This window comes from Onychostruthus taczanowskii, unplaced genomic scaffold (assembly GCF_017590055.1).
Source record: "Onychostruthus taczanowskii isolate IOZ18803 unplaced genomic scaffold, ASM1759005v1 scaffold48, whole genome shotgun sequence".
Taxonomy (NCBI): Eukaryota; Metazoa; Chordata; class Aves; order Passeriformes; family Passeridae; genus Onychostruthus; species Onychostruthus taczanowskii.
This window is the reverse complement of record NW_024502347.1, coordinates 1,832,251-1,847,669: the sequence shown is the minus strand read 5'-3', so window position 1 is coordinate 1,847,669 and position 15,419 is coordinate 1,832,251. Positions and strand designations below refer to the sequence as shown.

The following is a 15,419-nucleotide window of genomic DNA, read 5'->3' as shown; positions in this document are numbered from 1 at the left end:
GCCCACAAATCATATCTCAGAGACACAAAGTTAACATATGGCAAGTTTAGTTAGCTGTTGTCTGTGTTAATAAAAAGGTAATCAGAAAGCAGAGATGATCCCAAAGTTCAAAAATAGTTCATCCCATAACCAGTATAGCATGGGTGATTTGCTTGGTAACTTTTCCGTGAATTTCCTTGTCATCAGTCCTTCAGTGTTGTTTCTCCCACGTACTGGAGCACCTTCCTTACTTCCACTAATAGCTGCCAACTATTCACTTTATAATTATAAACAGAAATGAGGCTGCCACGAGTTTTACAAAGCAGGAATGAAGGGGAGATTTACCTGAGTTATGCTAGTTATTAAACTGGTCATGCTGCAAGGCAAGAAAAAACTCATTAATTCTACTGAGATTACGTATGCATCTGGAAAGATTTTGTTTGTTACACAACCTATGCTGCCACATCTGACTGCAAATGTGAAATAGAAACAGAGCACTGGTGTTGTCTTAACTATAGTACGTTGTCTGTCTCCTGGCCAAGCCTGGTTTCATTATCTGTTCAAAGCAACGAAAAAGCGTCCAGTCCTGTATGTTTGGCAAGTTGCTGTGTCTGTGATGAATAAAGAATTTGTTCTCATGCTGGGTAGTTACTAAGAGTGAGCTCAAGCTGAATGCTTTTCTCACAGCACACCTTCTCAGCACCACTATTTTGTCTGCTTTTCCTGTCAGGGATGACTGGTGGTGGAGAGCCTTGTGGAGGCTGCAGGGAGTGACTGTTTTAGTCTCTACTTGTCAACAGCATATAAAGGGGTTGCAGTGATTTGATGAGGTGTCCCGTCTCTGTTTTTCCCACTGAAGTCAAATACAACTCCTCTAACCTGGGAGACAAAGGGGAAGATTCCCAGCTTCATGACTAGAGCCTCACAAGAAAGCATAAAGTGAGCATGAACTCAGCAAATGAAGTTTTAATTCTGTTTCTGACATGCACTTTAGGCCAAATTTCAAATCTGGAGGGAGAGAGGTCAGCTGTGTTTGTAGGTTCAAAGATTAGGTCAAGCATTTAGAATTGGACTCGATCCTTCTGGGTCCCTTCCAAGTCAGTATATTCTGTCATATCAGTAAAAATCCTAATGAACCTAAATTCTTTAACAACCAGGTACTCAATGATTTGTTATTACACCTTGATTATTAAACCATGACACAAAGATTTTTTGGCATAACTTCAAGTGGCAAAATGGATATCGGAGTCTCACAGCACAAACGGATACAAGCAATATTAATGGATGATTACTTCTGGAATTTTGGATAGTAATACTTCTCCAGTAGTTTTTTGTTTCTTTCTTTGTTTTTTGAAAGAAAGAGTCACTTTTAACAGGAAAGGGAACCAAATCTCTCCATTATCCAGTTAAGACTCTTCAGCCTTTCTGACAAGTGTCCAGGTTAGCACATTTTAGACAGCATAGGCATATTTTGTTAGAACTTGTGGAGAATGCTGACTCAGGATAAGGCAAAACCCACAAGGCATTGAACTAATTGTGAAATGCCTTGTGTGGAAAAATTACTTCCTGATCCCTGCAGTAGCTGCCAGTGCTTTGAAACACGGTGTTTGAAAGCCTGCATTGTGCTCCTGCCTGCAAAATAGTAATGTTAAGCTTCTAAACATAATTTGTAACATCTCCATTTATATACACATCCATTTACTGTGAACTCCTCTTCTGAGAGATACTGTGTAGCTGAAATACTGCAGTGAATTTCTAAAGCATTGAGCTATTTGAGCTGACTGAGATGCAAACCGTAAACAGATAGTGAAAAGGCATGTAAGTCCATAATTTTGGGAACGTTTTTATGGCTTTATTAACCTGAGGCTTTATAAGCAATGTAGACTTTTAACAGCATATTTGACTGTCTCAATATAGATGAGGTTAACATCAAGTCTACCCCCAAGTGTCGCTACCCCCAAGTGTCTTGACGTAGTCCCAGGAAAATTACTTTTGATGGAAACTACCCACAAAATCCATCTTCACAGAGTGAACGGTCAGTTCTGTATCAAAAGCATCTTTTTATTTGGGAACCAAAGATATTTCCCATGGTGGGCATATCTTGGAGCCTTGCAGCCAGGTAAACCCAGCCCTCCTTCTGCAGATACTCGGAATGGTTCTGGAAGAGACCCGAAGACTCTTGGACACATCCATCCCCATAGGGTTCAGCACATCCAAATTTCTTAAAGCAGTGCAGTTATACCACCAGAGGCCAGAGAAGACACCTGGAGTGGTTTGATTTTACCCCTCATTTTTATTCCTGTTTTATTCCTGTTACAAGCCACTTTTGGCTAGCTGGCAGAGTAATAATGCAGCAGGGTTGAACAAGTGCCAATTTAATTTCTACACAGTTTCAATGCCACATTTTTGAATGTGGGCAAAGGCACAGGTACAGGAAATGAAGGGTACAAAAGTACCACAGAATGGATCTGTACCTGTTACAGGACATAAACCAGAGTAATCTACAGAAATGTACTTGAAAGTCCTGTTTGTTTAGGTTAACACCAAAACTTGCTTTTGCCAAGTGCTTACAGCTAAAGGACAGTGAGTTCCTGTGATGTGCAGTCCAGTGCATGGTGGCATTTCAGTTGGCCAGTGTATAGAAGGTTCATAGCATTGCAGAGGGTTTATTCATTTAAGTAGAAGATGTCCGAATAGATCCAAATGAGAAGTTTTTCTGTGCTGCCTTGCATAGCAAGGTTAAGAAAAAAACAGTGACAATTTAAATAAATCAGATGTTTTTGCTGAAGATTATACTGTCATTTTCTCCAATTATTCTTGACATTTCACCCATTCATATTGTGATCTGAGTTAATAATGGAAGAAAACCCAGCTCTTGTTGCCTTGTTTATTCTTTGTTCTCAAGGAGATAAGCTGTTTATAAAGATAACTTATTTGTTATTTAAATCACTTTTACAGAATTTGTTTGTTTCCTTGTTGGAGTTTCTAAATATATTGCAACAATTGTGATGCATCTTTGAGATGCCTATTCAATTCACTATGATTTGTACTGGAATTCATTCCTAAATGGGCACAGGTGTTGATAGCTATAATATGCTGGAATGAGTCAAAACCAATAAATGCCCAATAGAGGAAAGATGAAAGAAAATGCACTGAAAACAGCTCTTTTAGGATGTGATAAATAGGCACTTTAATTCACTACTTAATTAGGTATATAGTGCTGAAGATGTGTCTGGAGCAACTACATATTTTAAACAGCTGAACATGTTAGAGTGTAACTTCAATCACTGCTAATATTTTCAAGATCATAAACATTATTTTTAGAATTAGCAATACTATTCAGGATATAATCAACCTTTGTTTGCAAGCTGTTCTACAGTTCCCTAAAGCAAAGTTTTTCAATAGTTTTGTTAAAAAAAGTTCATTGATATTCTGTGCAAACTATTTGCTCACTTTCTCATGTTACATAGATATTAAATGCTAGAATGACATATAGGAATTCTGATGTTGCAAAACCAAAAGTCAGTTTAAGCACTTCCTTTGTGCTTTACCAGGACACTTTGTAAACTATTTCTTGCACAATGCACTCTGCAGGCAACATCTCCTGAAGCCCCATCCTGGCCTTTGGGTGCATTTCTGTCAGGATTGACAGTCTGGCCAATGTTATGACTAGTGATTCCTGAGTGCCAGTGCCCTTCCCTTGGGGTGCAGGCTTTTATTCATTGTGCCTTTCTGTCAAAAGAACATTGTAGTTGCAGTGGAGGTGCTTGGATAAGGCAGTCAGGTACCTACCAAAGGAGGAAGGTGGTCAGCATTCTCCCGAGGAGTTCTCAGAAATCCCACGTGGGTATTTGAACTGATTCCAAATACAAGGTTTACTGGATGGTAACCAGACACTGAGACTAAATCAGCCTCTAGGGTTTGAATTATCTCCAGAGAAATCTGCTTTTATGTTAACATATCTAGTTGTTGCATTTTAAATATATGTTCATAGGCATAAAAATTATACTGATAGATGTAAAACTGATACTGCTGATGTGCAGATAGGTTGTAACTCTGGTCAGGGATGCTTGTCCTTAATATTTTACGAAAATCTATCCTTAGTATTTTATGGTTTATGTTTTTAGACATAAAAGCAAATAGCACAAGACAGAAATTATCCACAAATACAAATTCAGTTGCCAAAACTCCCTGATGACAGCTGTGGCACCCAATACAGACATGGTGCAGCACGATACAAATTACAGACTCACAGAATAGTTAGGGTTGGAAGGGGCCTCTGGAGATCTTCTAGTCCATGGCAAGGTCACCTAGAGCAGGTGACACAGAAACATCCAGGTGGGTTTGAATGTCTCCGGAGAGGGAGAACCCATGACCTTGCTGGGGAGCCTGTTCCAGTGCTCTGCTACCCTCAGTGTAAAGAAGCTCTTCCTTGTGTTGAGTTGGACGAGGAAGTTCAGTTTGGAAACTGGAGTGCATGGGTAGGGCAGTAAGGTGTTGTGTGGAGCTCCTGGTGGGTTTGGAAAGTGGATTTGTACCAAGTGGTCGAAATGGCTGTGTAGGGAGTGCACCCCTGGGGCAGCCAGGCAGGTGGGCTCCTTGGGGGCTCCCACATTGCCTGTGGCACAGTATGGGGGGAAAGAGGGGAAAGGAGTCAGAGACCTAGGGGTGCTGGTTGACATGAGCCAGTGTGTACCCAGGTGGCCAAGAAGGACACTGGCATGCTGGCCTGTATCAGCAATAGTGTGGCCAACAGCACCAGGGCAGCAATTGTCTCCCGATCAGAAATAGTGTGGCCAGCAGCACCAGGGCAGCAATTGTCTCCCTGTACTCAGCACTGGCAATGCTGTGCCTCAAATCCTGTGTTCGGTTTCTTCTCGCTCCACAAAGGACATTGAGGGGCTGGAGCGAGTCCAGAGAAGGGCAGTGAAGCTGGTGAAGGGTCTGGAGCACAAGTCCTGTGAGGAGCAGCTGAGGGAGCTGGGGTTGTTTAACCTGGAAGAAATGAGGCTCAGGGCTGACCTCATTGCTCTCTATGACTGCCTGAAAAGGAGGTTTTAGCCAGGTGAGGGTTAGGCTCTTCTCCCAGGCAACCAGTGACAGGATGAGAAGACACAGCCTCAAGCTGAGCCACGAGCGGTTTGGCTTGGACATGAGGAGGAATTTCTCCACAGAAAGGGTGATTAGATATTGAAATGTGCTGCCCGAGGAGGTGGTGGAGTCACCGTCCCTGGAGGTTAAGAAAGACTGGACGTGGCACTTAGTGCCATGGTCTAGTCGACATTGTGATGTTAGGTAATAGGTTGGACACGATGATCTCAGAGGGTTTTTCCGATCTAATCAACCCTGTGATTCCGTGACCCAGACGGGAGCAGTTCGCCCAGCACCGGCCGCGCACGGGCTCCCCCACAGCCCCGCGGGACTCCATTTCCCAGCGCGCCCCGCGCCCTCGCCGCCGCCGCAGCGCCGGGAAGATGGCAGCCCTTGTGTCGCCCTTGGCTACTGCGCGCTGCCTGCTGCGGGCTCTGGGGTGCCGCGGCCGCCTGCTCCCTTCGCACAGAGGTCAGTGCCGCCGCCGCGGCTCTCCGGGGCTCGCCAGGCCCGGGCAGGTGACAGGCCGCCGGGGCACCGCGCAGGAAGGGCATCGAGGAGCGGTCGCAGGAGCCGGTGCGTGCCTTCCCTCCCCGTCGTGCCGCGGGTCTGTCCCCGGCGGAGGGGAGGTGAGTGGCGGTGCCGGGCGGGGCGCGCGGCAGCCGTCGGGACACGCACGGCCCTCGCCGCTCTGCCATGGCCTGCCGGTGTCCTCGCATTCCCGGCCTGGGCTTGTCCGCGACCGAGCCCCTGAGGGGACCTGCCTGCCGGGGTGGCACCGAGAGTCGGCCCCGGTCACCCAGGTGACCCGTGGCTTCCCGAGCGGTGAAGCCGCTTTTCCCCTGGGAAATGCGGCCTCGGTGCGCTGCCCGGTTAAAGCCTTGCGGCTGCACCGGCGCTCGGCGAGTGGCTGCCAGCGCTGTGGCCGGGCCTGGGGGTGTCTCGGAGACTGTTCTCCCTCAGGGACCCTCCGGTGTATAACGAACGACAGCTGTGCTCTGTCTTCACAGCCTTGCTTTGAAAGCCTCTTCAGTACAAAAATTTATGGAGTTTTGTTAACTTGAGGCTTAGGTTAGGAGCAGAGGTCTTCTTTCTTCAGTGAGAGCTCTTTGTCCTCTGCCAGTCTGGCCAAGGTGCGAGAATTCAGCTGGTGACTGGTGGGCCTCAGGATTGATAAATGTTCACATCCACACATGATGTTGTGATTGTAAAATATTTATACATCCTAAGAAAAATAGACAAGCGCTGCAGGTAGTACTGTAGTTGCATGTGTTTTATTTTATATTGGTCTAACACTTGGGCTCTGTGTAGGTTGTTTTTTATAACCAACAAACTAGCATTTAGAGAATGTTGTCTGAGCAAATCCAGGGGCTTCAGGCAGTTTGTCTGCTTCAGTGTTAAAGAAAAGGCAGTCTTTGCATGTGTTGTTTGAGGACATCAGACTGCAGGGATGGGCTGCCATCGTGGTATTGATTTATAATCTTGGTTTTATGATCGCTGGTTTAGAGTAGTTTCTTTGTTTTTGTCATTTGCTTTCCACAGTGTGTACCTTTTTGTTAATTAAGTAAAGACATGACAGGTATTATCTGTGTGAAGTCCCAGTTTCATTGGTATGCTTCTCTTTCCCTACTTTCATCTGTAGGTCAGGTTGTGAAACGGGGTGTGCATGTTAAAAATACAAGTAATCTTCTAGCAGAATAGTGTATCAGGCACGTATGCAAAAAGTAGAATTCTAGTTCCAACTCATGTTTCTCTAGAAGTTTAAATACTGTGTCATATGCTGCCCAAATGAATGGCCTTCAGTGATTCATCTGAGGTCACATAACGAGACAAAAATGCAAATCCTTGTCCTTATGTCTTAGTTGCAAGCTGCTTCCTCTGGTTTGAACCACTAATTTCAGCATGCGGGTGGCTTTTATGAATTTTACATGATATTGGCCTAACATCTTCAATTCATGCAGATAACTTAGTGTGTATGCCCCCTCCCAATATGGTCGATTGGATTTTGATTTTTTAAGCTTTCTGTTAAGCACTGGAAAGTAAATATTTTTTTCAGATCACCTCCTCTTACATTCTTGTCATTAATCATAGTGCAATATTTTGAAAGGAGCATTTGTGTATTATAGGACTATACATGTATTTTTAGCTTTATACCTAGCACATGATCTCTTTCCCAAGAAGCTTACCTGACAAGTCTTTGTTCTTCTGCAGGTTTATTCATGTGCTTAACTTTAACACACGTTTAATTTATCCAAATCCTTGTACATCTTGGGGAAATTTACCTGTTTGAGACTGATTCTGCAAAACTTGCATATATATTTAATAAAAGATGAGACAAGAGAACATGATTATTGTTTACAGGTACTAGCATAAAAAAAAAATCTTTCTGATATTTTGCTACCTTTGCTCCTATTTTCATGCAGGAAAATAACCTTTGGGGCTACAAGACTGTACCATTGCCCTTCCTTGTCACTGTGGTGTCATCTAAGAAGGAAACATTTTGCAGCTGTTCTTTTACCAGCTTAATCTTTAGTTTAGGTCTCTGGTACCACCATCTGCCTGTTGGTGAAAGTGCCCTCTGACTTCCAAGTCCTCTTTTTCTGTCGTGGCAGTTGTGTTTCATAGGCAGTTTGAACAGCTTTACACTAAGAGCTTCAAGGTTTGAAGCTGTTTCATTTCATTGTGACCCAAACTGATATTCTCAACTTCAGCTTGGATTAATGAAAGCATGTCAGTTTTTAAAAGTTGGTTTCTATTTTTTTTCCTCTCTCCACACAAATTTCAGAGTTTATGAAAAGGTCTCAAGGCAGATTGTGCTGGCAGAGCAGTAATGAAACAGATGTGATCCCTGTACCTTGCATTAGCACTGATTTAGTAGAAGCTGTTCCAGTGACTGTCAGCAAAGCTGGCACTCGGGTGATTTTGGGGTACTGAATTTTGGTGCAGTTGTAACCTACATAAGTTAGGTTTAGATGCAGTTCTCACAACTCTTCGCAGTTCTGCATTTCTTTGCAGTTGGAAATGTTCTCTGTTTTTAAGACAAACAGTAATTAACCATTGCAGCAAAGAAGGAAGGGGGAAGTGTTAATTCTCTACCTTGTAGCTTGGTTACCCTTCTGTGCTCTCAACCTCTTGGCTGCTGTCAGCATCAGTTTTGGTATGCCACAACTTCAACTTCCATTTCAGTTTGTCTTCTTGCATAAATAACTAGTGCCTGCCTCAGAAGTGACTGTTGTTTCATGTTGTTTAATGTGTCATTGAAGCTCACATGCCTTTTTCTGTGTCATCTCAGACATCGGTTCTAAGTAGCAGTAGAAAAACTCAACAACACATTGATCAGTTTTCCAATTTGCTGCTTTTTTTCAGAGCAGAAAGTCCTAGAGTTAAGAACACTATTTATAATTTTATGTAGGCATTAATTATCTTTGCAGTGGTAAATTAATGTCAGTTTACCAAATATGTCTTAAGTTCCCCACTTGAAAGAATTTTTTTTTTATAATTGCAGATTGGCATTTTTTAAAATAAGTTTTATTTGCCTTGGTGAGGTTTTCCCCTCTGTTTCTTTCTTTTTCTTTTTTTGGGCGTGTCACGGTAGATCTTCACTGCAGCTGTGTCTGTGATCCTTACATGTGTAAGGATAAGGCAGAAAGGCACATGCAAAGATGTAATTATATGGTATGAAATAAAGTGAGATTTTACTGACATATGTATGTTTTGGGAAGAGGAATTTAGGGAAAAAAGTTGCAGCTTGGTGTCAGATTTAAAGAAGCAGGGAATGTCAGGTTAAATGTGGTAACATCCAACACTGTCCTGCACCCTGAAGGTGGGAAAGGTAGGTTATGGATAACCATGTCTAGTTTTACACTGTTCTATGTACAACTATGTGAACAGTGAATTGATGTTGTGCTTTTCTATAGTTGTATCCAGAACACTACATAGGTGTAGAGGACCTTTTTCTGTGTGTGACATTTGAAGACTTCAGAAGTGAAAATAATAAATAATTGAGTAGCAGTTTCTGTAATACAAAGATTGGGTGGTGAAACAGTAAGGAGTAAATGAAAACCCCTATTTTGCAATGTGGAGAAGAGGGCTGTAGGACTACAGTTAGTACACTGAATCATAGGCGATTCCTGTAGCTGAGTGATAGATTTTGCAATCTGTTCCACAAAATGCAGGTTAGAATGGAAGGTGCACATTTTTTTCTGTCTTTTAGAATATTGTATCACCTGTACAGCTACCTTTTGTTGACTTATCTCTAAAACCCCACATGCTCTTCAGTAGCACCTGCCTTTTTTTTGCAGCTACAGGTGTGAGTTTATCACTTAACCAGTTACTGGGTGTCTCCTGGTAGTGGACTATAGGGTCCTCCCATGATATTTAAATGCCAGTGTTCAATATTATATTAGAACAGTGAGTGATTTGTGCCAGGACACCCTCTGTGGCCATTTGGGCATAGTCTCCACCCCTGTCACATGTTAATGACAGAGTACTTTCTCCCGCTCCCAGGATGGTTAGCAGTGAGAATATGTAATCTGAGACAAACCCCATGCTTCTGAGCAGTCCTGCTGGTGTGCTTTTTCCATGGCCAGGAAGGTCATGAGCCACAAACCCTTTCTTACCCCCAAATCAGCTTTTTTTTTTTTTTTCTTTGATCCTGTGGTAAGTAGTAAGAGCTCAAGAATTTATAGGTATAAGGGGGCACACTGAAGCTCTCTCTTGGGGCCATCAACTTCTACGTATTGCACCCCCAAATCAGCTTTTTTTTTTTTTTTCTTTGATCCTGTGCTAAGCAGTAAGAGCTCAAGAATTTATAGGTATAAGGGGGCACACTGAAGCTCTCTCTTGGGGCCATCAACTATGTATTGCAAAGGCACAGATAGTTCAGAGGTATGGATCACAGGACTGAGGTTGACTTTTTTCGGGAGTGGAATAGTAGAAAGCAAGATGAAAAATTTTTGAGAGATCACTGAGCAGCCTGGTCTGGTGGAAGGTGTCCCTGCCCATGGCAGGAGTGTTGGATCTAGATGATACTTCAGCTCCCTTCCAACCCAAGCCATTGGGTGATCTTTCCTTTTCCCCTTCCCTGCAGAGGCAGGTCAGGTTTTGCTGACCAGTTTCCTGACAGATTTTTGTCAAAGTTATTTTTAAAATTCACCCCAAATCGTTGGAAGTTTTACAGCTTCTAGACTATTGATCTATTTCACTACCTTAATTACAGTTATTGCGTTATCTGTATCAGTACCATATCCTTTCATTTTATCAGTATGCTGTATGTATTTGGAGACAGTTATATGTTTTTCTTCTCTACAGATTTTACTCACATTTTTGCAATAACAGACTTTGAACTCAGCTTTCTTTATGTGACCTCTTTGGATAGGGATGAGCTAATTGTTCTTAATTCAAAGCAGCAACTCAGTTCCTCCAGGAATAAGAGAATTTGGTGCAATTATTGGCTGCAGATATAAACAGTGACTGTTTTTATGGAGAAACTGTTACTTGCAATAAGTAAGCATAATTTGATCTACTAGTTCAGTTTTATTGTTTTCTAATATTCTTTCTTATAGCTATTTAAAACTCTTTTTGTGCCTTTTATGGCATCTTGTGGGTTGTGACTCATATTTAAAAAAATTAAAAATCTCTGTTTACTCTGTCATTTGGTTCATACTTCTCATAACATATGATGTGAAAATTGAAAAGTGTTTTCCTGGGCAGACTATACCAGCATTGAGTAGAATAGGGTTTTTTTTCTCTGTGTGTATCTATATTGGAGGACTTGTGTTTATTTTATTTTAGTTTATTTTTTCCTCTAATAGTATTATGATATTGTCTCACTGGCATTTTTATTGATCCAGTGTAGCTGTTGGATCCTTTTTTTGCAGAGGTCCTCTTTAGCTGGTCATTCCCCATCTCCTGAGTTAGTTATTTCCTCTAAATAACATGCCTTGTCCCTGCTGAATTACATCCTAATTTTATTAGATTATTTGTCTAGTTTGTCAGAATTTACTTTCCTTCCAGAGTGTCTGCAGCCCTCTCCTGATGTTCTGTTATTTGTGTTCCCAGTCTGTCTACTTTATTTTGCCATATATGACATGGATGGAAATTCAGGGTTGCACCAAGATGAGATCTTGAGCCCTCTATGAAACTCTACTGCAAATATACACCTAGTTTAAGTGTAGTAATTATTTATTACATATGCTTTTTCCAGCTGTTTTGTACTTGCTTAAAAGTACTTTCACTTGCAACTTTCTTTCCTACTTTATAGATGGCAGCGCTATGTGACAAAAGTGTTACTGCAATTAATATGCTATTCCTTTACCCATTAAGAAATCATATTTTTCTTTATTATACTTAACCTGTTAAGTGACACTGGAAGCAAAGAAGATATTTAACAACTTTCCAGTGTATGTCATTGTTTCTGATATTTATGATTTGGCAAGCCTTCTTTGTAATCTTGTGCATTGTTTCTTTCCCTATTTATGTCTTGTTTTATGTCTAGCAATTCTGACTTTTTTTTTTTTAATGTCTTGTTTCTGACATCATTCCTACCTGGGCTTATCCCTGTCTCTTCTAGGCAGAAGATAATGCCAGCAGATCAGGCTGTGGCATTGCAGGGCTTCAGAGCTGCTGCCTTGCTTAGTGTGGTGTTTGACAAGTTGTTTCAACAGAACTTAGAGAACTCCTGGTTTGGTCTCTTGTTTGTTGACTTTTAAGTATTTTCTTAAGTTTTACCTAAAGGATTATCTATTTAGAGGAATGCACTTTGGAAATTTTAAATGGTTTTACCCCAATTTGGAAAAAAAAATAAAGGGTCAAAGCTTTCCTTGCAACAACTCAGCCAAATCTTGCCAACTCTCTAGCTGGACTTCATAGAATGTGTGCTTGTTAATAAAATAAAGGGATGTTAAAACGTATTACTAGAGTTAGTAAAAAGTTAGAAATCAAGTTAATGGAAAATGAAGGGGTAGCCAGTGGTTACATAGGTTAGTTGTGTATATATGTCTTCGTGTAAGCTGTTAGGAATGTGTGTTGTTTATAAGGAGATGCTTTTAAGAACTTCTCTATTAATTGGCTACTTTTATTTTTACAGCCTACACATCTCAGGCAGATGAGAAGACAGGCCCTGCTACTGCTACAGATGCTCACGCCAGAGCCTTACTGGTTTGCAACGGACCTTTAGAACATTATGACTTTTTGATTAAGCATAAAGAGCTGAAGAATGACGAGCAGCAAAGAAGAGTTGTGCAGCAGCTGCAGAAATTGCATGAGAGCCTTAAAGGCTACAGCATTGATTCGAAAAATGTTTTTTCAAAGGTGAGGTTTACAGTGATAAAAATATTTTTTACATTTATATTTGCTCGTAAGAATGCACTTGAAATGCATAAATTTCTGTAAAGAGCACAAATTTTATTTTTGCAAATGCAGCTTTCCAGGTAGATCAGTCTTCATGTTTCTCTCTTTCTTTTTTTGGTTTGTAAAATCCAGTGGCACTCCAGAAGTAGCCAGATTAGATATTATTGAAATAATTCTGTAAGAAAATCTAATGTGGTTTTAGTTATGTCCACTGCCTACTTTTCCAAAAACGTCATTTGGCTATAGGAGAGAGGGGCCTAAACCAGGTTTTAATTCTCAAGCACTGCTATTATACTTGTGTGTTTGGATTACATAAACTGAACACTGATGTTTTGTGTTCTAACAGATATTCCACAAATAATTCCACATTATAATGTGTATCAGACATGACTTTTAAAAACAATTCTTCTCCACGTCACTAGTTTCCAGGTGAGGTAAGGAAAGAAGGCCTTGGTATAGTCTGCACTCTTGTTGTGATTTTGGGAGCATCACAGTTTCTTTTCAAAGGATTTACAAATTTTAGACATATCCCTGTTGCAGGTTGCTTAAGAATCATAGTGCTGTTAGCCAGGTGTTGCATCTCTGTAACTTTTCCCTGAAGCTCTTGACACAATGTTTTCTAGACTCTCTTTGACAGTGTTTTCTGCCTCTCTTGTTTTCATGCTGTTATTCTCAGATTGCTGCTCTGGTGGCCTTGCACCTGCAAATACTGATAGCACTGGCATGGCATGTTCTCATGGGAAGCAACTAGAACTGATGTGGGAATTCCCTCTTCAGCTTTCCTTGCCTCTTCTTTTGTAGATCTGAGTTTATATCCCAGAAAACCAAATGTAGCACCCAGCAAAGCAGATAAGACATTTAATTCATTGCTAAATATTGGGCATAGATGTGCACAGAAGTTGAATGCCCGGTGAATGTTCTTCATTTGCATCTGATTACCATATTTCAGTCAGGACAGTTGTAAGCTGTGGTAGGATGAAACAACAAGAGTGGGATGTTTGACTTGTCTGATGATAAAAGTATAGTGCTGGGGAAAAAGCATGGCAAAATATGCATCACTGTCCCACCTGCACTTTTCCAGCCAGAACTGGAGAGACCTCCTTGTTCCTGGGAGGAGGGAATCTGCCAGCGTTTTCCCCAGCTAGACTCTGAGTTTTTCTTTTGATTTCACCCTTCTCTTGCACAGCTTTGGAGTTTTTTTTTTTTCATCAGAAGTAACTTTAACTTCCCCAGCTAGACTCTGAGTTTTTCTTTTGATTTCACCCTTCTCTTGCACAGCTTTGGAGTTTTTTTTTTCATCAGAAGCAACTTTAAAATTTATGGTCAATAAATGTCTTTTGCAATCCTTGCTAACAAATCTCCATGTCAGCCTTTTTAAGCATTCACTGCACAACACTCCTCATCTCACAAGCATAAATTTAAATATGCTACTATTAAACTGGTAACCTAACCATACCAGATCGTTCTCTTTCCTGGCACAAATACTGTCATGTTTGCAGGTCGCAGAGCAAGACTAAATGATGTAGCACAAGATAAGGGGAGCCACAGCCTGAGAAAAAAATGTTATGATGGAGGCATTGCCTTGACTGCCAAACCTGAGGATCAGTAAGCTAGTATATTTTGATCTTTTCTGGCAAGAAGTTGTGGACATTTAGATATTAAGTTCTAAAAGCTCTGCCCTGGAGAATAATTTTGAGAGCTGACTTGTGTTAACTGGAGCACCCCAAATCATTGTTAGAGCGGGTGTCATGGCTTTGTAGATCAAGCATTATGTGGGTTTGTTATTTACTGATTCTTTGATTGGTAAGTGTGAATAGGGAAGAAAGCTTGTATTGCAGAGAACAAATACCAACCTTACTCTGTTTAGGAAATATGATGCTGCTATGTCCCTGTGTAACAGAGCTAATTGCACTGAAGCCAGACTGACACTTTCTTACTTAAATGCCATTTTTTACTTGAGAATGTGTTTTTCACTACTTCCTTTAAAGCATTCTACTTCTGCATTTAACATTGCTTTAATTTTAAACAACTTTTGAAAATTGTTGCCTGGCTCACTGATGAACTAATGAGTTCAGTGAGAAGCAGCTGAAGAACTACTTGCTACAGTGGTAAGTGTTACTGCAGTTTGAAGTTTTTCTTCTAGAGTTTGATATTTGTATGGAAATCTTAAGATTGGTAACAGGTTGAGCAATATAGTGCCATGCCATACATCAAAACCCTAGAAAGGAGGAGAGCAGTGACTTCTGCATAAATCTGTCACAATCTGCTAGCTTATGTAATTAAATGAAATTATGATTCAGGGAGAAGAAGTCACAACAGCTTTGTTCCTCTTCTGCTGTATTTGAGGAAGCAATTTGCCAGTTCAAACAGAGCTCCTTATGAGATAAAATGAAGGCAAACAGATGATAGTTTAAATTCCAATGCAGGCCCAGTTTTGCTTCAGCAAAGTTGTAATCAACATCTTAATGAAGGTTTCCCCAGAATAAGTCACAAATGTGAGGTAGTTGGTAAAATCTTATGCTTACTTCTTGCTTTTACAGGAGGTTTCTAGCAACTTGAATAGCCCACTTCTAGTATGAAATCTCCTGTAGTGAGAAGAAATTAATCTACTGGCAGCTTTTACAAAATAAAAAAAAAATAGTGGTGCTTGGCATTTCAAATGTGCTCATCTTTCCTGGCTCTGTTATTGAAGAGAATGTGGTTGAGAGGTTGCAGTGAGGAAAAAAGGGCAGTGGAAGAGAAACCTCTCTCTACCAGCCTCTTCTATAGTCTGATATTTCTTATTTTATTGCTTGATTTCTTCTGTGATAGAATTACAGAAGCCTCTTCCAAAACAGCAGAAACTATTCCAGAAATAGAAACTTCTGAACCATTACAAGAATGGTCTGCTTTGGTTTTAGCTTGGTTCTTCTTTTGTCACTTTTTCTCTAAATAGTTTTATTCACTGAGTTGTGGTAAAAGTAGGATTAGGGAGCAAATATTTATATCAGATACAATAG

General features: G+C 40.9%; 1 protein-coding gene across 2 annotated transcripts in view; it reads left to right on the top strand.

Annotated features, from left to right (window-relative positions):
* Positions 1-5,436: 5,436 nt before the first annotated feature.
* AFG1L (AFG1 like ATPase) overlaps positions 5,437-15,419 on the top strand; it is a 65,314-nt gene continuing 55,331 nt past the window's right edge. The window contains exons 1-2 of one of the 2 annotated variants that reach the window (XM_041414939.1): positions 5,437-5,541; positions 12,158-12,381. In XM_041414939.1, the coding sequence (XP_041270873.1) occupies positions 5,454-5,541; positions 12,158-12,381 (312 nt within the window). In that variant the 5' untranslated portion in view covers positions 5,437-5,453. Of the gene's footprint in view, positions 5,647-12,157; positions 12,382-15,419 lie in introns of both variants that reach the window. The other variant, XM_041414938.1, reaches the window with a different exon arrangement.